Below are 25,515 nucleotides of genomic sequence, written 5' to 3'. Positions count from 1 at the left end.
TTAAATAAAATCATTGATACTTTGATCACAGATGAGTTAAGTTTACTTGCAACTAATTTTTTTTTTTTTTACTTAAGTTCACTTTACTTGAGCCAAATAATTATGTTTACTTAGAAAAAACATGCAAACCAATTGCCTTAAAAGTTTAAGGCAAAAATCTTAAAGGATTTTACAGTGTGTAAACCACTTTACCAGCAGTTTACCAGCTAATCCAATGTGCTCATGTACTGTGTGCATGCCTGTTTTACATTTCACGTTAAAACCAGAAAATAACCCAATGATTTAAAATATTATGTAAACACAGTTTTCTTATATGATCGGGATGTTGGAATAAGCTGATTTTTACAGTTATCAGCATACTGTTGTTTCAGCCAAAACAGTGACCATAACTACACTGAAGTTTACCTGACTGTCCAAATTACTGCAGTTGCCAAGGTTAAATTCCTGTTCCTCTTCAGTCAGAGACACTAGTGAGCCTCTCTCCTCTCTGTCTAGCTTTGAAGGACAGCTTGGTTCATGGCTAGACTCCTCAACACGCTGGACAAGGGGTTTCTTTACATTCTTCTCTGCTGAAAGTCCTTCAAGACTGTAACTGTGTGAAAAGAAATAATATGCAAGTATACTTAAAATGTACTGTGGTTCAGATAAAAAATAAAGTGCAATGGTGACAGTCTACGTATATTCAAGTGATCATGCCAGAAAATTATCAACCACTGATGGAAAACCATAAATACAAAAACAAACTGAATAACCCAAGCCATTTTACCTTGTTGTAGGTAACAAACATACACATACAGGGAGTAACAAAATGTCAAGTCTGCTTCTAGAATACTTACAGAAAATGCATAACATACAAACTAAAACAAAAAAGACCAACCACCACCGAAAAAGATACACAAACCTCACCTTTCGTCAGGTTCTGAGATCCAGATCAATATGTTAGTCATAGTAAACAGTAATTAATGTCTAATCTTTAGTTTAGTCTACAGTCCGATCTACAGTAAGTAGACCACAAAAGTGGTCACTGTTGTGCTCTGTCACCAGTAAAGTCAGCGGAAGTGACTTCGAGAGCATTTGTGGTCAAAGAAGACTATCCGGCAAGGTGAAAGGACTAAAACATACAAAGGAAGTAAACTAGAGCACAAGCTCACATAAGCACTCTAAGCATATGTAGACATGCCACTGTGATGCAACACTGTTTGCACAATGCAATACATGACACAACATGAAGTTTAATGTAACATTTTCTGACACTTTCTCCTTGTCTCTCTTTCTTTACCTTCTTTCATTTATTTCATCGACCTCTGAGTGCAGGACAACTGAAGGACACCAGCTCATGCTTCACGGTGATTGGAATAGCATGCAAGATGGACAAGGATGATGGATGGATGCAAGGAAAGATGCAAAGACATAAGAGGATCTTGTTAGTACTTAGGATGTGCAACACTATATACTTTCAAAATCTACTTGTCAGGGGTTGTAGTACAAGTAAGGTCCACTAGACCCTGATTCAATGCATTTTTTAAGGGGTGGTCACAGAGGATGCATTCTTGTGTTCAAAAACAGCTGGAGGGAGCGCAACAGAATGGATCAGAAGGCACAAGTCTAGACGTGTGCTTTTAGAAATTTTTTAGAACAATTTTTATTTTGATATGGCATTTTACAAAGCAGCATTCATTGTGTGAGACGCTGCAAAAACAGCGCAAGATGCAACACAGCGGCAAAAAAGGCATCAGTCTGAGGACTACATAGATCAACAACTAAAAATATCACCGACTGAATTCAAGAACATGCAGCCCTTTAATGAGGTAACTGACAGAATTTGAACAAATAAACATAACTTTTAAATCGCACAAATATGTCATAAACAAAAATTTCGATTTCTGATTGAAATGTATTTTCAATTGACTTTTCCAAAGTGTCTATTCCAAACTAGGTGTCGGACATTTGAGAGACCAAACGATTACGTAACTTCAAAAGCAGCTGTACACCATGTTGTAAAACTATGTTTAGCATGGGAAGGATTTACGGGAAATGTTTCAGTGTGATATTTTAGTGCCCCACATGCTGACATTTTTTTTTACAAAGGACATTTCCACACTGTAAGGTGCTACGGTCATGCTGTAAAAATTTTAAACATTTTCCAATGGCAGCTTAACAACAGTTAGGCCCCAGTTGGAGGGACCCCTGAGTGGAAAGAATGAAAGATGGATGGTGGTACCTTCTCCTATGGCCCACGGACCTGCGCTCCACTTCACTTCGCACCGTACTGAAAAAAGGATGTATGAAAATTATAAGAGGAGAAGGTGGATGGAAAAAGAGAAGGATAAATTAACTGAACATAAATATGAAGAACTGAAGAGATGATTGACAGCTTTGGTGGAGTAATCAGTGCAGGTCTTGAATAAAAAATGTGACACAGCTTACAATGATAATGAAAAAGAGGAGCAACATGCTAACTAAACTGTATGACAAATATGTGACAAAAGTATGAAGGATGAACTGAAACAGAAATTCTGGCCAATAATAATAATGTTGCTATTGTAATAAGTACAATAATATATAATCATGGTAGTATATATAATTGTATTATATTTATAATTAATCTAAAATATATGAATAAAAATATGAATGAAATATACAAATGTAAAAATAAATGTGCACACGCACACACATATGTATACTAGGGCTGTCAATCGATTAACATTTTTAATCGAATTGATTACATGATATCCCGATTAATGAATCGTGGTTAATCACATTTAAATCGCATATACAAATATTTGCTGAGAAAGCCCCTCATATAACAATAATTTAATATATAATGATGAAATAATTATATATAGTTATCTTTAAATATATAAAAAAAAATAACAATAACAATAATATTATATATATATATATACACACACACACACACACACACACAGATAATTAAAATGCATTACATTCTTGTAGCAGAAGAGTTAATCATTGATTAGACAATACAAAAAGCGGCTTTAGAATAAAATGTATTGTTTACTACCATATTATTGATCATAAGTCAATCATCAGCATACAGTTCACAGCAATCAATTACACAAGTGAATTTGTTAATCAGTTCGAGATTTATTATGAGGGCTTGTTTAAGGACCCGTCAATTTCAACAAGCGTCAGACATGCTTGTGTAGAGTCTCGGGTGCGTTGCGTAATAAACACAATTTTTAGGTCACTGTGTTAAGTTAAATATAGTTTAATACTTAGAACACATCTTGTGGTCCCTTAGTTCAAATTTGCACTCTATCAAATGTTTTGAATGCAAGAACGTAACGAATGTCTGTTTTGTGCTGTCTGGTTGTTTTCTTCACTGTATAAACTGTGCGCTGCCACACAGCTGAGATTTCAATTACTGCCCTCTGGAGTAAACAGGTGGTACTACAAGCTTGCATTTCTCAGGAATCTTCCTTATTACAATCCGGGGGCATGCGATTAATTGCGTAAATCTTTTTAACGCATTATTTTTAATAAAATTAATCGCACTGAATTAACGCGTCAAATAAGCAGCCCTAATATATATATATATATATATATATATACACACACACACACACACACATACACACACACACACACACACACACACATATACACACACACATTTTGTTTCTTAAGTAAATGTATCTCACTGAAGAACACACTGTTTGAACTGGAAAAAAATAAGCCCTGATAGTGTCTATTTCTAACCTCACCTAATCAGACAAGTTAATAATTTATATTTAAATAAAAACATTAATATTGGTTGATACTAATATGGTGACCAATATATCACATATCCCTAAACAAACCCCACATACACACAATTTTTGCAAGCGATGAATAATGTAAGCTTAAACAGTGTAAACCATAGAGTTCCTCTTTCTGTCTTTAAGACAGAGTATAAGAGGTCATCTGCATGTTTATCAGTCCAGTGTGACCTAAATACAGATCTCTCACAGAACAGCTGCTTGCTTAAAATGGAAAGAGCCCTCACACAACTGGGATTTCCCTTCTAAACACACATTCACACACAGACTGTGTTTGATTCAGCAAAGAGCTGTATGCAAAGCTGGACTAATGTGAAGATGATGGAAGAAAAAACTAAATGGAGAAATTTGTTCAAAATTCTATCATGAATTACACTTCTCTTTAACGACAGACACAATTTATGATCAATGCGCAGAGGTGGGAGACTGGGCATGTGTTATGAACATTTATCAAAAGAATTAAAGAAACTGTAAATGCCAGGTGTCTGCCGGGCATGTTAATGTGTATAACAAATCTAATATTTCACACTCATTCTGATCTTGCTGAATAGATGCATTCAGAATTTGCCTTTAGAATTCAGCTTTAAGTCCAACAACATACGTTTAAAGGTAATTTATACTTTTTCCATACTGGAAAAATGACCCTGGAATCAGCATAAAACAACAATTTATATCTATTAAAGAGCAAGCTTTATTGATTTTATTGGAGATTCATACCTGCGCTGACTCATCTCAGTCTCCCCTACTGAATTTTTGCCCGGGCCCCAGCTGTGCCTCCGGAAAGGAGAGAGGGATCGGATGGATGAGCGTAGAAGAGCAGATCGCTCCGGCACCTCAGTCAGGCAGTCCTTTCTCTCTTCCTCTTCTGTTTCTCCTTTAACAGGTGAAGATTCAGGAGATGCGGGCGGGATTGCACAGGGGTCTGATGGAAGGGCATCTTGGCTGGCCTGAAGTACAGCGAAGGGTGTCCCCACACTGGAGGTGTCCTCTGTGGAGGAAGAGTAGGACATGGATACGCCGCTGGTGCTGTCACCTGTGATTGTGACAGTGTCCTCACCCTGTGGCGGAGAAGTGGATAGAAAGAGATGATGATGATGAGGAGATTTAGACAGAATTTGTATAGAAATACCAGCAAAAATGTCAAAAACAATAGCTGTGTGTCTTGTTGATATGCACAAACACGATAAATATTTTTTTCAAATTAAATAACCTTTCTTTTACTCTGTTTGCAAAGTAATTTAATTAAGTTAGTTTTATGTTTCATAAGCTACCAAAGCTATGAGTGCTTACTGTTTCTGTCCTCACCGAAAATAAAAGTGTTGCACAAACTAATCCGAACATACTGTATTTGATGTTAAATATACAAGTGGGATTTTGTATCAATGAGATTTTGCTGTGGGTGGAGCTATTCAGCGAGACAGGATGAAAATTGAAACCAATCAACTGACAAAATGTTGCGTCACGACTCTGCTGGCAGTCACGGTTAGTTAGGACAAGAACTTATTAAAATTAAAGGGATTGTTCTCTCAAAAATGAAAATTCTCTCATGATTTAATCACCCTAATACCACCCCAGATGCGTATGCCTTACTTTATTTCTGCAGAACACAAACGCAGACATTTAGAAGAATATCTCCACTCTGTAGGTCCATACAATGCAAGTGAATGGTGGCAAGAACTTTGAAGCTATAATAAGCTTATAAAGGCAGCATAAAAGTAATCCATATTACTCCAGTGATTTAATCCATGTCTTTAGTGACATGATAGGTGTGGGTGAGAAAGATCAATATTTAAGTAATTTTTTTTCTATTAATTCTCCTTCTAGCCCAGTAGGTGGCGATATGCACAAAGAATGCAAATAGCCAAAAATAAAAGAAGAACTCTTAGGAGAGAAGAGCCCTTAGGAGTGCTGTTTGAAAGGGGAGATTTATAGTAAAAATTACTTAATTATTGATCTGTTTCTCACCCTCACTTATCATATCGCTTCTAAACACATGGATTTAACCACTGTATTCATGCGTTTACACTTTAAATAACCTTTCTTTTACTCACTGTTTGCAAAGTAACTTAAGTTAGTTTTAGGGGGTAAAGACGCTGACTACCACCCCTGGAGTCACGAGTTCGAATCCAGGGCGAGCTGAGAGACTCCAGCCAGGTCTCCTGAGCAACCAAAATGGCCCGGTTGCTAGGGAGGGTAGAGTCACATGGGGTAACCTCCTCATGGTCAATGTAATGTGGTTCTCGCTCTCAGAGGGGTATATGGTGAGTTGGGCATGGATGCTGCGAAGAATAACGTGAAGCCTCCACGTCTCCACGGTAACACGCTCAACAAGCTACGTGTTAAGATGCGCGTATTGGTGGTCTCAGACATGGAGGAAACTGAGATTCGTCCTCCACAACCCAGACTGAGGCAAGTCACTACGCCACCACAAAGACTTAGAGCGCATTGGGAATCGGGCATACCAAATTGGGGAGAAAAGGGGAGGAAAAAAATTCCATTCATTTTACGTTTCAAATGGATTCATTTTATGCTGCCTTTGTGATTTTTGAGCTTCAAATTTCTGAACACCATTGACTTGTATGGACCTACAGAGCTGAAATATTATTCTAAAAATGTTTGTTTGTGTTCTGCTGAAGAAAGAAAGTCATACACATCTGGGATGGCATGAGGGTGAGTAAATGATAAGAGAATTTTAATTTTTGGGTGAACTATCCCTTTAAAGAGATACATTACAAGTTTCTCAAGTCACCATTCATCCATCCTGGTTAGGACAGGGGAATTGGAATTCTCTCAGGTGTACCAGGTTAAGGAAATGACCTTTAATTATGCACCACCTTTATGTCTGCAAATACGCATGCCATATTTCCTTTCTTCCTGCAGGATGGGCAAGCTCTTTCAAAAGTTCTTTCCATCCTTGTAAACCTTACATAACACAAAATCATGGCCCTGCCAAACTCATTTCCATTCCAAGCGGATCATTAGTTTTCTCACATGGGGAGACCACAGCCAGCCGAGGGGTGTGGTGAACTAACGGTTACATTACACTGACTGTAATAGTTAACTTTATGAGCCTCGGCTACGAGGGGGACATTTTTTAAGAACATAAGATCAGGTAAAGTGACTCAGTCAAAGGCCAAAAATCAAGGTAGGAGAAACATTTTAGGCATTCTACATGAAACTCCAACATTTTTCAGAAACCCATATGAAAAATTAAATAGTTGAAAATAACACAGAATATCCATGTTGATGGCGACATAGAAGCACTTCAGAAAACGGCAATTTAAAAAAAAAAGATTTAAGTTTTCAGATTGAAAGTATAACAATCTTGACCATCCTTTCCATTTAAATAATAATAAAAAAACATTAAAATAAAAAAAAATGGCACACTGCATTCAGTTACAACACATGCAAGATCCAATTCTGCTTTACAGTTAATGACATCTAAGGTCAAGTTTTTCAGTGAATAACAACTAAAAATTTTAACTGTTAATTTTTTATTTTTATTTTTTAAGCTTAACACTACCTGGTCACTATGAACTGTCATTACATGACAAGAGCGATATAAGAATGTCTCTGTTAAACATCTCAAAACAAAGTGAGAATCTCCACTTCCTTCCTAGTGGATGTTTAAAGGGGTGGAGGAATCCGCAGGGAAACGCTGCCTCATGAGTCAACAACTCTGAATCAAGAGTAGGTGGGAAATTAGCAGGAAGCACGTCTGACAAGATGAGGTCATAATTGTTACCCTGGCCCACCACTCTGCTCACATGACATGATGTCAATGGAGCAAGATTTGGTATGTGTAGAAAAAAAATAAAAAATACCACCCAAAACAAGACGCATTACATAACCACTATATCTGGCAGAGGCCCTCAAATAATGAGGCACAGTCTAGGGATGCCTCCCTTTGTAGAGAAACACAGAAACAAAACAAACAGCAACTCATCTACAAAAGCAGATTTTTTATGTTGTTTCTAACCCCACATTGTATGATTTTCAGACTCACCTTAATGTTAAAGACATTGTCCTCGCCCAAATCTTGACTCAAGATAGAGTCGCCATCACTGGCGGACCCTCGCATGGTGCTCGCTGACTCCTTGTGTACACTCTCTGGTGAGGGAGTCGAAGGGGGGAATTCTGGAAAAGATGAAGACAATGTAGAAACATGAGAGAGCTGAACACAAACGAATAATTAGATGCTCTCATGAACTGAATCAGTTTGAAAGTGACTCAATTTAGTTCATTGTGTTACATATCTGCTTGCAAGCCCCTCAGACAGGACGTTGATGTCATCTACTTAAATAGATGATTTATTTCAGTCTTTTGTATTGACAGGAAGACATCTATTTAGTCTTTGGAGGATGTGTATGCTGTTTCCCATGCCACACAATGAGGGCACTATTTAGATTGGCACACACTCAAGAGTCTTGCTGAAAGATTCAGCGTTGTGTCTCAGTAATTGAGTAAAATGTATAGTTTACATATAGTTGTATAATTAAATATATAAAATATGATATATATATATAATTAAACACTACCCGATCAAAATAAATAAATAAAATTATAATACATGAAGGGGTGCAATTTTCCTGTAAAGTTTAACTCCTGTTCTCATAATGGCATTTGAGATTGATAAATCTGGTCGATATTCTTTTATCCTTCTCTCAGTCATAATTGTTTCATAATTTTAGAAAGAAACTTGGTCTATTAATTTAAAGATCAACAGAGTTTTTTAACTAGCTTGGGCTAAACAATCTTGCAATCTTGTTAAAAAAAATTAAAACAAATGACCACCACAATATTTTCAGTTACCGGCATTTATTTATGGTGTTTTTTAACTTTTCCTTTATTTATAGGACAGTCAAGAGAAAGGTAAAAATTGATGGAGGGGACACAAGGTAAGAACGGACAACAACCAGGACTCGAACCCATATCCCAGTGAGCCCACAACTCTTATATGTCATGAGCACATATGTCAGGGCTCTGACAAGCCCTTTTAACTAAAATAAAAGAAATAAAATTAGATGGAGAAAGAAGGTTTGCATCCAGCCAGCATCCCAATTAATTCCCTGTCTCTCTCAAATAATATCCTAAAAAGAACAAAAAACCAAACCATATCGACACAAAAAACACCACAAAACACATCTACTGTATATACACACACACACACACACACACGCCCACCACACAAATCTAACAAAATCATGCAAGTGATTTAAGAGTGATGTTGTCTACCTGAACTCATTGAACTGGACTTATTCTCTTGGAGTCCAGCATCTCGTGTGGCATCTACCGAATAGAAAGTCTCTTTCTCTCTGTGGATCTGCAATGACAAAATTAACAATAACTTTATTAACCTAGACAAAAATAAGCATCAAAGGAAAAGTTTACCCACAAATGAACATTCTGTCTCTATTTATTCACATTTATGTTTTCAAATCAGTTCCATTTTCTTCCAGCCATGGGAACACACACACAAAAAAAAGTCACCAAACCAATTATTGTATGGAGGGATAAAAAAAAAGATGCAAAGAAATTGAACGGTGATTCAGGCCAACATTCTGCCTAACATCTTTTGTGTTTCATGAAAGAAAGAAAAGTCATACACCAGTTTGGAACAACATGAAGATGAATAAATTATAATTTTTTTTCTTTTGGAATGCCCAATTCCCAATGCACTCAAAGGCCTCGTGGTGGCGTAGTGACTCTCCTCAATCCAGGTGGCAGAGGACGAATCTCAGTTGCCTCCGCGTCTGAGACAGTCAATCCATGCATCTTATCACGTGGTTTGTTGAGCGCAATACGCAGTGCATGTGGAGGCTTCATACTACTCTCTGCTGCATCCACGCACAAATCACCACGTGCCCCACCAAGAGAGAGAACCACATTATAGTGACCACGAGGAGGTTACCCCATGAGACTCTACCCTCCCTAGCATCCGGGCCAATTTGGTTGCTTAGGAGACCTCGCTGGAGTCTCTCAGCACACCCTGGATTCGAACTCGCAACTCCAGGGGTGGTAGTAAGAGTCTTTACTCACTGATCTACCATAGGCCTGATCATTTTCTTTTTTAATAATAATAATGTATCCTTTAAACAATTCAACAAGTCGCTTCATCTGCTAAAGAACATGCTAGAATTCAGCAGGACACTCAGATACATCAAGTGAAAGATGATTTCCTCAGCAATCCTATTCCAGGACATGCATATTAATGGTTTCGACTTGGAAGGCACAAACATTTTCCTTCGACCACAGAATTGACTCTCTTGATGAAGAAATCCACCTTCTTTCAGTGTGTGAATGGAAATATTAGCAGCAGTAAGAGCCTCTACCTCCTCAGAGGAACATGTGGTTGGAAAGCCTGAAGGCTGTGATTTGGGGCAGGAAGGGTTTCTGGGTGCACGTGTAGGGCATTTAGAACAGACCAAGAGAGGAATGTGACCCACATTAACATCACGGTCCACTAACAGTCAACATAGAGCAGCTGTGAATGGACCAAAAGACTAGCTTGCTAGCTTGAGGCTTCAGCGGAAACAGAGCAGTCGCCAAAGACTCTTGATAATATATCAACCTTAAAGGTGATGTCATTTTCGAAGGTTGCTAATCGAAGTTCAGTTTCTTGATCGAGTTTCATTTTTCTCACATCTAATGTCTTAACGGAGTTTTAAATAATAACTCAGACAAATAACCTGTCAAGCAAGTTAGCCTAATTAGAAACTGACATATTCAAAATATCAAAAGTCCACTACAAGCCCTTGACAAAAGTACAATGGCGGTACCATGGTGCAGTGATGTTATCCCTGGCACTATCCCTTTACAATGGTACTGAATGATTAGCACTCATGTACAACGTTACACAGTTACATAGTACTCAAATGTGCTTCAACGTTGACCACTTAAGTATAATGTGCAAATATCCATGGTAATAGCATGGTACTTTTTTGTTAGTGGTGTGTAAAAAGAGAGATACAAAACTTGTCTCAATATACAGACAAAAGTAAATAAGCTTCAAAGCTGAGATCAAAAGACCATGAGGAAAAAGAAAGGTCTATATGGCGGAAACGGCTCTCGAAATCTTCCTGTGCACCTAATCTGCATGACTAACATCAGTACCATTCATGACTGATTACACCAACCCACCTCACATCAACAGCATGTGACGCATGCACGTGTGTGTGTCCCCGCTGGTCATAGACCTCCTTTGTTTGGTCACTGCTGGACGGACACTGGTCTAGTGTGGCAAGCGAGAGGGCTTTTTTTTAAAAAAAATTCTCAATAGTGCCATCGACACCTGTGTTCTTTTAACTCAAAGAACGTGTGCGCGTGTGTGCGCGCGAGCGAGCGAGCGAGGGAGGAAAAAAAGCTGGAATTCTTCAAAGGAAATAAGCCATGACTCCAGCATCCTTACGAATCCCCTGTCACTCTCCCAAATAATTTCCCATCTTATGTCTATTGTCTGTCATAAAAAAGTAGCAAAGCACAAAACAAAAAAACAAAACAACCCAAAACCAAATCAAAACAGAAAAAAACACCACAAGACAACAAAACGTAAAAAAAAAGAAATATATATATATATATATATATGAGGGGGGTCAGATCAGGAACTTATGAAATTGGTTACAAACTCAAATAGCCTGTATAAATAAGCAGCACCATGCCACATCTCTGACAATCGTTTTAATGGAGAAAGCATCATGAGGTTTCACTGTTTTGCATATCCAACCCACAGTGGGTTTTGACACGATCAAGACCGTGCTGTTGGACTCACAACTGCTGGAAATTAGACATGCAAGCATGTGACGTTCACTGATCCCAGAACAGGACATCAAACCCAAGAAACTCAAACAAAATCACACACACACACACACACACACACACACACACACACACACACACACACACACACACACACACACACACACACACACACACACACACACACACACACACACACACACACACACACTCCCCAATCCTTCAATCTTCATTATGAATGATCAACTTGATCATTGAAAGAGCAAATGAAAAGTCTAGAGTCCAGCAAAGCCAAAAAGAGCATTCAGTTTCAGCCTTTTAAACACTCCAGTAAGTGCGCTGTCCTTATGGATGCGTCTATCTGTATGCATATTACCAAACACTATCAAATGTATTTGTTAACAAATTTGCAGATAACCAAAAGGGTAGCAGGGTTGCTATTCAGATATTTTTTGTCACTTCGTGGCTTGGTTATGATAGTAATGAATGTAGCAGACACGCACATAAAAACCTAAAATCTAACAACATTAAGAGCCATTACTGAAAGAGTCCCGAACCGCACTTCACTCCAAGCATGGTAGTTTAAGTCAAAAGGTTTCCACCTACTAGCCGGACACTCAATTGAGAGCATGTGCATTTCGAAACATGCCGCAGATGGGTAATACCACATCTATGAGCCATGATTTGCTACTTGCTAGTTGGTTGCAGATGGTATTGAAGGAGGGACATTTTAATACAAGGAGTGAAGCTGATTGGACAAAATTGCATGCATTAAAATATTATAAATCAGTTTTTCTAGAATTTTTAATGCATTTTCTTTAAGTTCATTTTTGCACATAATTAGCCTCAAAGCTAACAGGACACAATAACCGGGAATAAAAGCAAAAACAAGTTTTATTTTATGGGGGTATATATATATTAGACAGTTTGGCTGTACAATAAGTTTGGACCCTACCCCAAACCTCTGGCACACAAGAGAAGAATTTGATCTTAAACACATCTTTTGGAGTGTGTTTAGGTGAGAAACTTGGGATGTAGCAGAACACAATGGGGCTTTCAACAGGCGCTGGGACAAAGAGTTCATTGCATGAGATGATTTAGGTCATAACAATGCTGATTCAATGCGATTTTGTTGCCGTCACAGACATTGCAAATACGAACAAGTTTTAAAACGGAATTAGCTTAAGATGCTTAATGATGCTTGTTATGGCTTTAGGGCAAACATGATGTAAAGTATTTACATGCATGACTGGAAAATAAGTATGAGATAGACATGCATAATTAATGAATACAACATGTGAAACCATGTGTGTGGTAGTATGTATGTTTGGTCTTAACAGAGAGAAGACATTGAGACAATGGAGTCATTCTCTGTGTGTGTTGTTGTGTGAGTGAGTGCATAATGTGGGCTGTAAAATAGCCGCCATACATTTCCCCAAGCGTTTGGCTTAATTGTCTTTATTGCACTGGTAGCAAAGTAAATGGGACCATGATGGGGCTGTCCACAGTTAACCAACAACAACCCAACACTTCATTGACCAGCAAATCCATTGACAGGCAAATCCAGTGTTTCAAAAGTGTGAGGTAACAAGAAAGATGCACTTACTGACCAACATATAACGCAACCAATCAAAGTTTGTTTTGTTTTACGTGCCGTTTAGTGGCCGAATTATCCAAAATAGTTCATATGACAACAAAATACAAATAAAAAACAATAATATAATTGAACAACTGTTTCAGCCTGCATCCAGCTGACCAGAATATGCACATAGTAGGCATAGCCAATTCGTAATTAGAATTTCTGTTTGTCGAAATGTTATAAATTAAGATAATTTCAAATGTAGACATTGTTATCAGAATTTTTCTTCTTCAAAAAAAGGCAATACATTCCGATTATTTCTTATGTACAGTAGATTGTAATGACATTTCTTGTTCCTTCTCATTTTTGTCTGTTGAAAAGTAAAGTGGTTATTTTGTATGTAGATTTTTATTTTTTTTGAAAAGTATTACATTCATATTATTTTGCATGTAGACTTCAGAATTATTGTTTATTGGAATGTAATACAATCTTATTCGTTCCTTATTTCTACAGATGATTATTTATTGAAGTAACTCCAAAAACAAACCTGAACATACGATACTTCTCATCTGGTTTACTTGAATTTACAAGATTTCATCTAGTTTACTTGATACTTCAACTGCCTCAAACTAAACTTTGGGTATCTTTCTAAGGTTTAATATCATTAACCTGGATAGTTTGTGATCAGCTCATTGTAACGGCCCAATACCTTGAAAACATAACTTTGCTTGGAGCTTCATAGATAGTCAATCGAAGTTGCTTTTGAGAGATTGAAAAATGTTTGCCATTTTTGTACCATGTGCTTCAAATTGTCTGAATCAGACACCACACTAAAACACAAGTCTTCTGTCCTTTACCTGACCTACCCTGACACACGACCCTTTGCTCTTTGTTGGTATTGACTTCCTATGGGAACCAATGTCATAAGAACAGGAACTGCCCTAGCAGTGCCTTTCCCAAACAATCTCACTTTCCTTGTAAAAAGAAACATTTCTAGAACGGGATAGCGGTGGGCAGGAAAATTTGAATATAAAATAAGCTGCTACCTTGTTATGCTGGAATGTATGATCCAAGGGTAAGGAAGAAGAATTTCATGGGCAAGTGCAGTATTTCCCATTAATTACCTAGACTGTGGCGGCCCACAACCGAACATATTTTTACACTTCTCATAATAACATAAAAGGTCTATAGCATTGTGTTTTGCGCCATTGCTTCAGCAAAGAACCTCTCGCGCCCAGTCAGCATCTGAGGAGCATGTTCAACACAGGTAACCACTTTTGCTTCATTTCTTTGATGGCTCAAATGTATGCTCTAGTCGATTTTGTGTTTTGACCATTTGTGAAATGCATTTAACTCTGTCTCGTTTAACATGCTTTGTGGGTGTGACGTTTTTGCTGTGTCATCACCATTCATATCTATATAATTAATGTGTTTATGATTAAATTACTACTAGAGCATAAAATGTTTTTACCAGAGCACCAAGTTCTTCATCGATTTAAACTCTTCATTTTGCTCTCAAAGTGCACCAGATTGATGCATTTAACTTTAAAATTTAAAACGAAATCTTACGGGGGAGCATGCCCACAGACCCCCCTAGAGGGTCCGAGGTCCACCCACCACAGTCTCACAAAATCCTGTGGGAAACACTGAAGTGTCTTTCAAGTGCTCTGGCTTGATGATAGACACAGCCAAAATCCAAACACATCCATGGTCTAATCATGGAAAAGTCACTGTGGACTATATTTAGAGATGAAAGAACTTCCGAATGGTTTATGAAACAGTGCTGTAATCTAATGAATGTGGAGGGAGACTGTCCACAGACTGTGGTCAGAGATGGACATACTGGACACATTTCAAAGATGTGACAAGTCAAGGAGACAAGAAAAGCCATGAAATGGAAGTGGGTATTAATGGACATGACACACGCAAAGGCAGTCAAAATGGTAAAAAACGAGTTTTGCCATTTATCATTGAATGTTCGTCAAACGCAAATCTTCAAACAAAAAGTTGTACTTGTTCTATGCATGGCAACAGCACAAGAAGAACTGGTCTGGCCACAACTGCCTACCAGTGTAGCTACAGCATGTAAACACCTTTACCAGTGCTCAAACTGGCTCATCCAATTTGCGCAATTGTCGTACACAATTGCAGAGAATAATATGATGACGCAGTTTTCTTGCATTGCATTTTTTGCGTTGTTTTAATAAGCCAGTTTTTAGAAGTTAACAGTGTTTTGTTGTGCATATAAATATGCTCATTAGTATAATATAGTAAACTGTGGACACAAGGGACATATGTATTTGAAATTACACAAAAGTGAATTTAGAGCACTTTGCGTCTTCAAGTACATGCCATTGCACGGCTAATCATTTTTACTAGTCAACTAGTAAAAATGTGTAGTTGTGCATTCCTTAACACAGACAGGCAATATTCTGTTTAGTGTATGCCAGATTTCCATTCTGCATAAATGCTTAATCGTATCGGACTTCGATTTCTCACAGATTTCTTATACTCATTTGCAGGTGGTTTTGGTTACAAGCACCTGTGAAATGACTTAAATAGTGTGTTAAGTAGCCATTTGGCTTCTCAATCAATATAACCAGGTAGTGGTTGAAAGGAATATGCTACAACAAAGACTCAACGAGTCCATTTAAAAGTGCTCCCTCGGGTGCTCTTTGAGACAGGCGTGGACAACCTGTCTTTCTCAATCCACACTTAGTGCTGAAACAGCACCTACATCCCTGTTTTTCCACCTACAGAGCGATTTAACAGCCACTTAAACAGCGGTTTAACGTGGACTGTATATTAATATATCACCTTGCAAAATGAGAGGATATATAATGTGGAATTGCAGGCAGTTTGGAGCAGTTGCACACATTTTAAAAGGTAATCTTCAGATTTATGTTTTGTTTGTTTTTTAATGTTTGAGGACCAGTGTTGGGATGCAACTAAAAGTAACAATGCTATGAACTTCACAGCATTTTTAAGTAGCATGACAGTAGCTCAGCTTTTTTTTTTTTTTATATTGTAGCTTTTCAGGTCACAAGCTACTTTTTTCCCAACAATTAGGGGGTTACAAAAGAGAAGTCTGATTCATGCCAGTTAACTGGTTGGCTTGTTTTAGTGACACTGCTCATTCAGACAGTTCCTTTGAATGAACTTGTTCAAAATATGAATTCACAGATTCGATGATCAATCAATTGTTTTTCACAAAATTCCATGTGCATGAATTTACTTGGGAGTGGGAGTAAATAAGTTATAATTCTTTCCACTCCCTTTCGAGCAACTATTATTATAAGTGTAAATAATATGTGTGTATATGTGTATTTATTTATATCTATGTATATGGGAGATAAGCTGTGCTGTGTTATTTTTATTTTTATTTTTTTTATTTGTGTGTGTGTGTGTGTTAATATATATGTATATATTATTTAATTTTATTTTGCTCGAAATAAACTTCAAACATCAAACTTGTTCTTTTCAATAGCAAATAAGTAAATAATGAAATACCGCTGTTTATCATGATGTTTTAGATTCAGTATTTACATTTTTTTTTTGTTATTAGTTACACAGTGCAATTAACTTTTGTTGAAGGTATATGTGGTAAAGGTATATAAAGGTAAAGTAATGGTGGTGGCGTACTGGCTAAAGTACATATCTGTTAATCAGAAGGTTGCTGGTTCGAAACCCATGGACACAACCATTGTGCCCTTGAGCAAGGCACTTAACTCCAGATTGCTCCGGGGGGATTGTCCCTGTAATAATTGCACTTTAAGTTGCTTTGGATAAAAGCGTCTGCCAAATGCATAAATGTAAATGTATATTCCGGGTTCAACACAAGATAAGCTCATCCGACAACATTTGTGACAAAAGCTGATTACTACAACAATGCATTTCATCCCATCCCTCCTTTACTTATATATACACATGTATCTAAAATATCATGAATACATCGGTTAAAACTTGTGTATTATTTGAGCTGTAAAGTTGTTTAAATCAGTTTTTACGGTCACTTTAGGGTTTATGACGTTATCTCTCATGGCAACAAAGTTGTAAAATTGGATATAACTTTACATAGAAATGGTTAGTAAGTGTTTTATCACACAAAAGTCATGTTAACACATAAGGTTTTTGTCCTGTGGCTATTCTTTTGAAACAGTGTGTATTTAAAAGTGTAAAAGATTGACCCGTGTTCACTTCCATTGTAAATGCCTCAATAGAACCCAGATTTTTTATTATTCTTACATTTTTAAAGAAGGAACGAGTCGAAATACATTTTTGTGGTAATCATCATCGTCATAAATACTGTCAATTGAGCTTAACTTGTATTGAATCCAGAATATTCCTTTAAAAATGTTCTCCATAAAGGTGCTGTCACAGTATTCTGATTGTTAAAAACAATTAAAAATACCCATATATTAAACAAAAATAAAATAAATAAAACGTAAACAAATATTTTAAGATTTGATGCCGTCACCCTAATGGAGGTCTTTAGTGTTTTTGTGCCATAAAATACAAACTGATAATAATTTATATTGTCCTCTTAGCTACAACATAGCTACTTTTTGCTACCAACTTCTAGTGTAGATACAGCAGTTTAACTATGTTACATTATGAGAAGCATGCGGTTTGGAAAGCTACAGTTTAAAAGCAGCTTCCCCAACACTGGCAGCTTCTGTGGCATGCGGTCAATAACAACCAACACAAATTTTGACACAGGAAAAGTGTTTACAGTAATACAGTTACAATAATAGCAGGTAAGTGCACAGCAAACAATGGTTTCATATATGAAACTAATCACACTGTTATGAAAGTATACCCATAATATTCCTTTAGTTGAATTAATTTAGCTGCTATGCATAATGAATGACTAATTATGCATAAAAAAAATGTCCAAAAAAATATTTTATGCATTAGCAATTTTTAATGAACTTGTCTGCCAACATAATGATTATCGGCCATGCTGCCAGCTCAAACAGATGATGGAGAGCAGAAGGATGCAGAAAAAGTGAATGGAGATAAATTTGGCAGTGATGCAGGCCTGAACCAATCCACTTATCAAGAGCCTGTAATCGAGATATCAGAATGTGGAAGGGCCCTTTGCATGTCTGGCTGTGACCTTCAGTGATCCAGTACCAGACCAGCCACTAAATATTCATCCACCAGCCTACCAACATTCTAGCCAATGTCCCTTCTGTTTCCACACACGTGACAGACACAATGCGATTAGTATTGGACAGGTACTGTTGTCAGTTGGGTACGCGCTCAAGATGTGGAAGATTTGAACAATGCTGAAAATACATTTGACTACACTGCCCATCTGGATACATGGGTGGTTATAATGCTCATCTCCATCATTTGCTGAATTAATGCCACCATGATCACTTGAAAGTACACAAAATCATTGTTTACTGCTATCTTCCAGGAGGTGGTAATAGTGCATCTTAAATTGTGTCAGGCAAATAGCGCCAACTTGAGAATAAAATTATTTTCTAAGCCTAATTTACATATAACGGATGAGTGTTTGCACTGAAAAGACGTAATTGAAATGCGCCTGGTGCAGCGATAATCCAGCGCAGATTTTTTTGTTAAATTGGATTGTGGGTAGTTAGTGAAAGGACAAAGTATACTTACGTTTTTAGGAACAGTACGCACAGACTACAAGCATCAACAGTGCAAAGTAAATAATGCTACGTGAAAATTGCAAGTATACCCTAGCCTTAAGATGTAGGCTTTTGCACTGACATACCACACTCAAAGTATTTAGTGAATTTGTTCCTGTAAATTCAATGTGAAATCTTGAATGGTTACAAAATTCAGGTTTTTAAAAGAGCAACATGTCAAAAACTAATGTCAATCCTTTTCAACTTTGTTTGATTACAAAAGTGTAAGAAAGAAAACTAAATTCTAAATTAATTCTAATTCTAAATTATGAAATTCCAAAGTGCAACATGTCTAAAACGAAGGAGCCAGTGGAGAAGACTGGCCAGAAATGGGAAAGCAGATGTTGTCATTCCACATCCAAAAACCGAACACCACCTAAGCAAAGCTCTGGAGCCTTGCATGAGAATGTATGCACGCACGCGCACACACGCACACACACGCACACACAGGCACACACAGGCACACACAGGCACACACAGGCACACACACACACATTGTGTTCAATGTGAGCGAAAGTCAAATCTCAACTTTACTCTCGGTCAACCCTAATCAATGCAATGTGACAGCATATGCACTGTCAACTAGACAACCAACAACATTTTTGGGACATGTCGTGGCAAGTCACGCAAACAAACAATGACAGCTCAGATTCTCATTGATAAAAGTAATAATTTAAAACAATACACAACAGACTTTAAGAACACACTCTTTTCATAAATAAAAAAATCCTTCATACCTTTATCAAAACAACATCCACCGTTCTCTCACCCTTTGCACAAAGGCTATACCTTCGCCGGTGCCGCTCATACATCTTTTCAAGAGGTAAAATGTCCAAAAAGTGAAGAAAGTACCACTAGAGTCCAACATGAAGCCCGGGACTTGGAGTTTTCTGTCAATCTTCGGAAAAATGAGCAACTCTCTGCACATCTACACTGTGAACCATCCCCATTCTCACTCGCCCTTCCTCCTCCACACACTCATTTTCCCCTCCCTCCCTCTATTTCTCTCTCTCTTTCCTTGCCACTGTCCTTTTTCCTTCTCCGCACACTCCCTTCGCATTTTCTGTAGCTGGCTTGCCTTCTGTTCTCACTGTTTCCATTTTTTTAACTAACTCACCCAATCGTAGTCAATTTATTCCATTTCCCCTCCTCTCTCATTCCCTCTCATCCCACTGTTTCCATCCTTCTCAATTTTCGAACCAGTAAGCTTTACGTCTTTCAGAATATGCATCACTGTTTTCTTTCTTTGGCCTTTCTTCAGACAGGGAGCAAAAATATTATTTTTTGTCATATCCTACTAAATTTTTGAGTTGTTTGTAGTCTGAAAAGTAAAAATAAATAATAATAAATAAATACATTAAATCTTTAGAAACCCAATACAAAAGTAGTTTGAAATGTGGATAAAATATCTTTTTGGGGAAATTAATTAGTCTCAGCAGTCAAACTGGATTCCATGTTTTTATTTTTATTATTCAAGAAACGTCATGACTATAACATCACCATTTTTTGTGGTTTGTAATCTGTTAAAAAAACAAAATGTTGATTAAAATCTGATTTGTGAAAATAATTTCAGTCTGAGCAGTCAGATTGGATTTCAACTTTTTTTCTTCATTATTTGGGACATAATACACCCATCAGCCACAACATTTAAACCACCTGCCTAATATTGTGTAGATCCACCTCGTGCCGCCAAAACAGTGAATAGGATTCTGAGATGCTATTCTTCTCACCACAATTGTACAGAGCAGTTTACTGTAGACTTTGTCAGTTTGAACCAGTCTGACCATTCTCTGTTGACTTCTCTCAACAACAAGGTGTTTCCGCTTTTGTTTTTGGCATCCTTCAAGAGTGAATTCTAGAGACTATTTTGTTTGAAAATCCCCAGAGATCAGCTGTTACAGAAATACTCAAACCAGCCCATCTGGCACCAACAATCATCCATGCAATTATTTAATCAGCCAATCGTGTGGCTGCAATTCATAAAATCAGGCAGATACGGGCCAGGAGCTTTAGTTAATGTTCACATCAGCCATCAGAATGGTTCACAGAACCATTTAATCTCAGTGATTTGGAGCATGGCATGATTGTTGGTGCCAGACAGGCTGGTTTGAGTATTTCTATAACTGCTGATCTCCAAGGATTTTCATGCACAACACTCACTCTCTTGAATTTACTCCGAATGGTGCCAAAAACCAAACAAAAAACATCCAGTGAGCGGCAGTTCTGTGGCTAGACATGCCTTGTTGATGAGAGAGGTCAACAGAGAATGGTCATACTGGTTATCTGTAACTGGAACTGACAAAGTATAAGTTAACTCGGATAACCACTCTGTACAATTGTGGTGAGAAGAGAAGCATCTCAGATAGCGATTCAGAGATGCCGGTTGGTGCAGTTTTGGTGGAACGAGGGGGGCCTGCACAATATTAGGCAGGTGTTATTAATATGTGGCTGATCGGCGTGTATGCATAAAGCTATCCAAATTCAAATATTTTTTCTTTAATGGCATTTACTATGTATTGAACGTTGAATGAGAGAGTGGTTTGAACAGCATACTGTACACTTCAACGTGTAAATAGTACATTAATGCCTCTGACGCTTATGTTTTTGATACATTAAATATTCAGCACCGCAGCAAGATGCTAATTTTAAGTTTACCATCCTCTCTTCCCACATTGATAACTACTCTCTTTTGCAAACAATGCAAATATACCAGATATTGACCACACAGTCCGAAAAATTTATCTAGTTTCATCACTTTCAAACTGACGGTGCGGGGACTGGAGTCAGTCAGTTCCTATCAAGGCCTATTTTACCTCTGTCACTGAACTCTGATCAGTCGAAAAGTACTTTTCATTTTCCCAGAAATTAGTTAAGAGAATTCTCGGTTCTGATTTCACCCTTTAAACTGTTTTGAGAACAGTGGGCTGAGACTCATGACTCTACCTAGCTTTGTGTCTGCCATAAGTGCAATGAGATAAGGCTTTCCATCTAAATACACAAAGCTATGAAAAGATTATGGTTTTGTCAAGCTAGAAGATAATACACTCTTGCTCAACACGGATCACAATTCAAAAGAGGTGTTAATGGTACAATAAAAAGCATTTATGTGCAACATATTCCCAATATTTCCCTGCATCTGCAAGGATCCATCAACAGACTAACAGCTGGAGCCATGGCAACTGTTTTAAACAGCAGCAATAACGCAAGGCCAGACCTCAGACTTGATGGGATTCAGTGGGCTTTAATGCAATAGAGGCCAACTTGCGAGTACTGCCAAGTTTGTTAGGGGCTCGTTTTGCGTAGAAAATTGATTGTAAAAAGTGTTTCACATGGAGGCAGTGTGACATGTGAATATCACATCATTACAAAGTGAAGGGAAACCCTAATTCAACCTTTACAGTTGCTACTAAACAAGAAATAATTGTGCAGCACCCCAATTATAGATTTGTAAACATTGAGATGAAAATTATACTACAACAGTACAATCTGAGGATTACAAAAGGGGTGGTGCTGTCATTAAAGGTATGTACACGTCATGTACTGACCCTATGCAATCATGAGGAATTACAATGTTTTTCCACATTTGCCTGGGACTTTCCATCCACCATTTAAATAGGGCGACATAGTATGGGTATATATAATTTGACACAAAAACGTACACAAAACACTCACACAAGCACAAAGGCACATACAAATCATGCACAACTGCCGACAGTAGCCACATCTTGAAAATAACAACAGCAAAAAAACATATTTAAATCAAGTCTTGATACATTTAATATTTAGCATATTTATCATAAAGATCTTGTGCTATGGGAGAAATATTCACAGAAAAATCTGTAGGTCGTCAATAGGCCTAGTGGAATAAATGCAAGCTTTACAATGTGTTTTGTGTTTGCGTGTGATTGTCCAGTGGAGGAGGGGAGAGTTGAAACAAGAGTTCTTTGTGGGGTCCCGGCACACATTAACTGTCTCGCATAAGACCACTCAACGCCTTCTATGCTTTAAAGGAATAGTCCAACCAAAAAGAAAAATGTATTTTCAATGAAAATCTTGATATTGAGTGCTATGAGAGGAGCTCATTCTAAATGGTTTGTAGCGCTAAAAACAACGCAATTTGTCACATGAACATGTGTACCAATGTGAACATGCTTCTCTTATTGCATATAAACCAACAAAGTTAAGATTTTCACAAAAACAATGACTTATATTTCAGGTTGTTCCTTAAATTAAACACATGCTTTCAGAAGACTTAGAATGTGAGTCAATGAGTCGCATTGACTACTTTTAGGTCATTTGTTATTCTTTTTAAGTGAGTTGGTATCTTTTACCCATCCCGTCTGTCCTAGTACTACTACTTGTGGTTCTGGGATCTATACTGATAGCCATCGTTCTGTATACTGGAAGTTTATTTAAAGTGCTGCCGTTTCACATGAGAGCAGAGCCAGCAATGGTGACAAAGTGAGATATCAATCTTCACTGAAAAACAGAAGTTGATGTTAGTTTGTCTTCGGTTTTGTTACTTTTAGTATGTGTTTCCCTCAGTCTCACACTTTACATCGCTGTAATATCTTATGGATATTCTTGGATGCAATCCAAATGAATTTGGCATGTTGTTGCACTCTGGACTGTGACCAGACAGCCACGACTTGCGAACTCTCTGGCGGTTGAACATTTGTGTGCTGTCAACATGGTCGTGCACATGATCGCAACTTTAAAATATCTCCTTTTGTGTTACGCATAAGAAAGTCACATGGGTTTGAAAAGTCGGCAGGTAAATTATGACAGAATTTCCATTTTTGGGTGAACTAACACTTTAAGGATCTGTATTTCCCCAGGGCTGCTTGTGCAGTTTAATAGTTAAGATATTTAGTGAGAGAGGAACTCTTTAAAGGGGGTACCCAAAATAATTCATTGTTTGCAGATTTTCTCAACAACAAAGTTACATGACTACCATCATCATATAGCTATAGGTGCTGGCAATGTTTTAAGACAACAGTCTCTGCATTCTTGCCTTTGTTTCTCTCTTTAACACACATAGCTAGACAGACCAGAGCACATCTGAATGTCATTTTGTTATATACTCACATAAGAGGGAGCCAGAGAGCACAAGAAACAAATGCCTCAAAAGTGTATGCTGAATAGTAGGTTTCCTAATGTAAGCATAATTTATGTTTAAACTGACATCTATAGAGGTTAGATCTGAAAAACAGCCTTCTCAAAAAAGATGCTTTAGAATCACAGTGCCCTCTGTTGGAAGCAACAGCACTAAGGAGATCATTCATTAACCAACTCCAGAGGCAGCAGAACATGTGAAGCCCTAGCCTGATGATTCATGGAGCAAAACAGGAATCAGTCAGTAATTTGTTAACGGAACAAATTAGAGTTGAATGAAGGAATCTCAGGAACACTGAACATTTCCAATTTGGCTCCATAAATTAATTATAAATGACAGAAGCATTTGAAATGAAAACAACACAGCAAAACTATGAAAAATCACAGCAAAACCTATCTGACAACTTTTGTTTTTCAAACCAAAGTACCAGACCCGCTATTTTTTCATGCCAATTCAAAAAGAAATGGACAAAACCAACCATTTTTTTTTCACATTTCCACATATCCACAATGTGATCGCTTTCTATCCTAGTCAAAAGAGACAGCCTTCAAAATTAAATTATATTCTGGTCTCTAAATATGGCTTGGGTTGATCCCTCCTTTAATGTAGGAGTATGGGATTTTTTTAATACATTTTATTGTTGGCCAAGCTTAAAATGTTATTGCTTACATAAATAAAATCACACCTTTAAATTAGCCACACAATTTGAGGTATAACTCCTACCTGTAGCACAAATAGAGCTGGATAAGTTGTGTTGAATACTGCATTTAAAAAGCTAAACTCATGATAACCTGGTGAACGAGAAGGTTTGGTTTGTGTCTAATGAGGTTATTGATATATCTGATAAATCATCTTTTGAGGGGCCATTTAGGGTTTTCTTTTGGTTGGACCAGCAGTCTATGCTGGCCTGAGATGCTTTGTGAATGTAGCTTGTGCTCTTATCTCAAGAGACTCTTAAGACAGAATGTTCCACAGTGTAATTTCTTTCAAATGCTGACAATATAGCTACATGGCCTCATGACGCAGTCCAAATCTGCATGCCAGACTGCAGATAAGTGTTAAAGTAGCCTGTATTCAGATGCTACCTAGACAGGAGAAGCCAGTTTGTCAAGTGAGTTGCACAGGGGAACAAAAATAATCAAACAATCAATACCTGTGTTAATCATGTTCTTAGTTCAAACACAGCAGAGCTTTGAATCGAAAGCATCAGAGCTCAAAAAGTACATCCAAAGACACTTAAAGGTTAAGTTTGTATTTTTTTTGTCAATGTAAAATCATTTAAAATACCAATTCATGAACTGTTGCTTGAAGTTCTGGGTGGGAATACTTGTTTGACTTTATAATGGAAGTTTAACAAGTGGTAAAAATGTTTGGGAAAACTGTTAGACAATCATTATTTTAGCAAATCTATTTGGTGCCACCAGTGGCACAGAAAATTATACACTTCACCATTAAGAGTGTCCATGCTGGGTGTACATTTTCATAACATAGGATGGCAGGGAAAGAGTCATTCATATTTATGAGTAAACCACAATACCAGATTGGTTACGTTTAGGTTTAGGGGTGGGGTTGCGATATATAGTACATCTCATCTTGCTTCCTAGTTCCCCGTGTCATGAA

General features: G+C 37.5%; 1 protein-coding gene across 2 annotated transcripts in view; it reads right to left on the bottom strand.

Annotated features, from left to right (window-relative positions):
* LOC127640371 (A-kinase anchor protein 13-like) overlaps positions 1 to 25,515 on the bottom strand; it is a 122,554-nt gene that overhangs the window by 31,965 nt on the left and 65,074 nt on the right. For both annotated transcript variants that reach the window (XM_052122885.1, XM_052122886.1), the window contains exons 9-14: positions 9,018 to 9,105; positions 7,789 to 7,919; positions 4,500 to 4,840; positions 2,222 to 2,269; positions 1,280 to 1,339; positions 406 to 592 (exon numbers count right to left, since the gene is read on the bottom strand). In XM_052122885.1, the coding sequence (XP_051978845.1) occupies positions 406 to 592; positions 1,280 to 1,339; positions 2,222 to 2,269; positions 4,500 to 4,840; positions 7,789 to 7,919; positions 9,018 to 9,105 (855 nt within the window). The remainder of the gene's footprint in view (positions 1 to 405; positions 593 to 1,279; positions 1,340 to 2,221; positions 2,270 to 4,499; positions 4,841 to 7,788; positions 7,920 to 9,017; positions 9,106 to 25,515) is intronic.

The sequence above is a fragment of the Xyrauchen texanus genome, chromosome 49 (assembly GCF_025860055.1).
Source record: "Xyrauchen texanus isolate HMW12.3.18 chromosome 49, RBS_HiC_50CHRs, whole genome shotgun sequence".
NCBI classification, from domain to species: Eukaryota; Metazoa; Chordata; class Actinopteri; order Cypriniformes; family Catostomidae; genus Xyrauchen; species Xyrauchen texanus.
The sequence above is the reverse complement of the archived record's forward strand: the minus strand, read 5'-3'. Positions and strand labels throughout refer to the sequence as shown.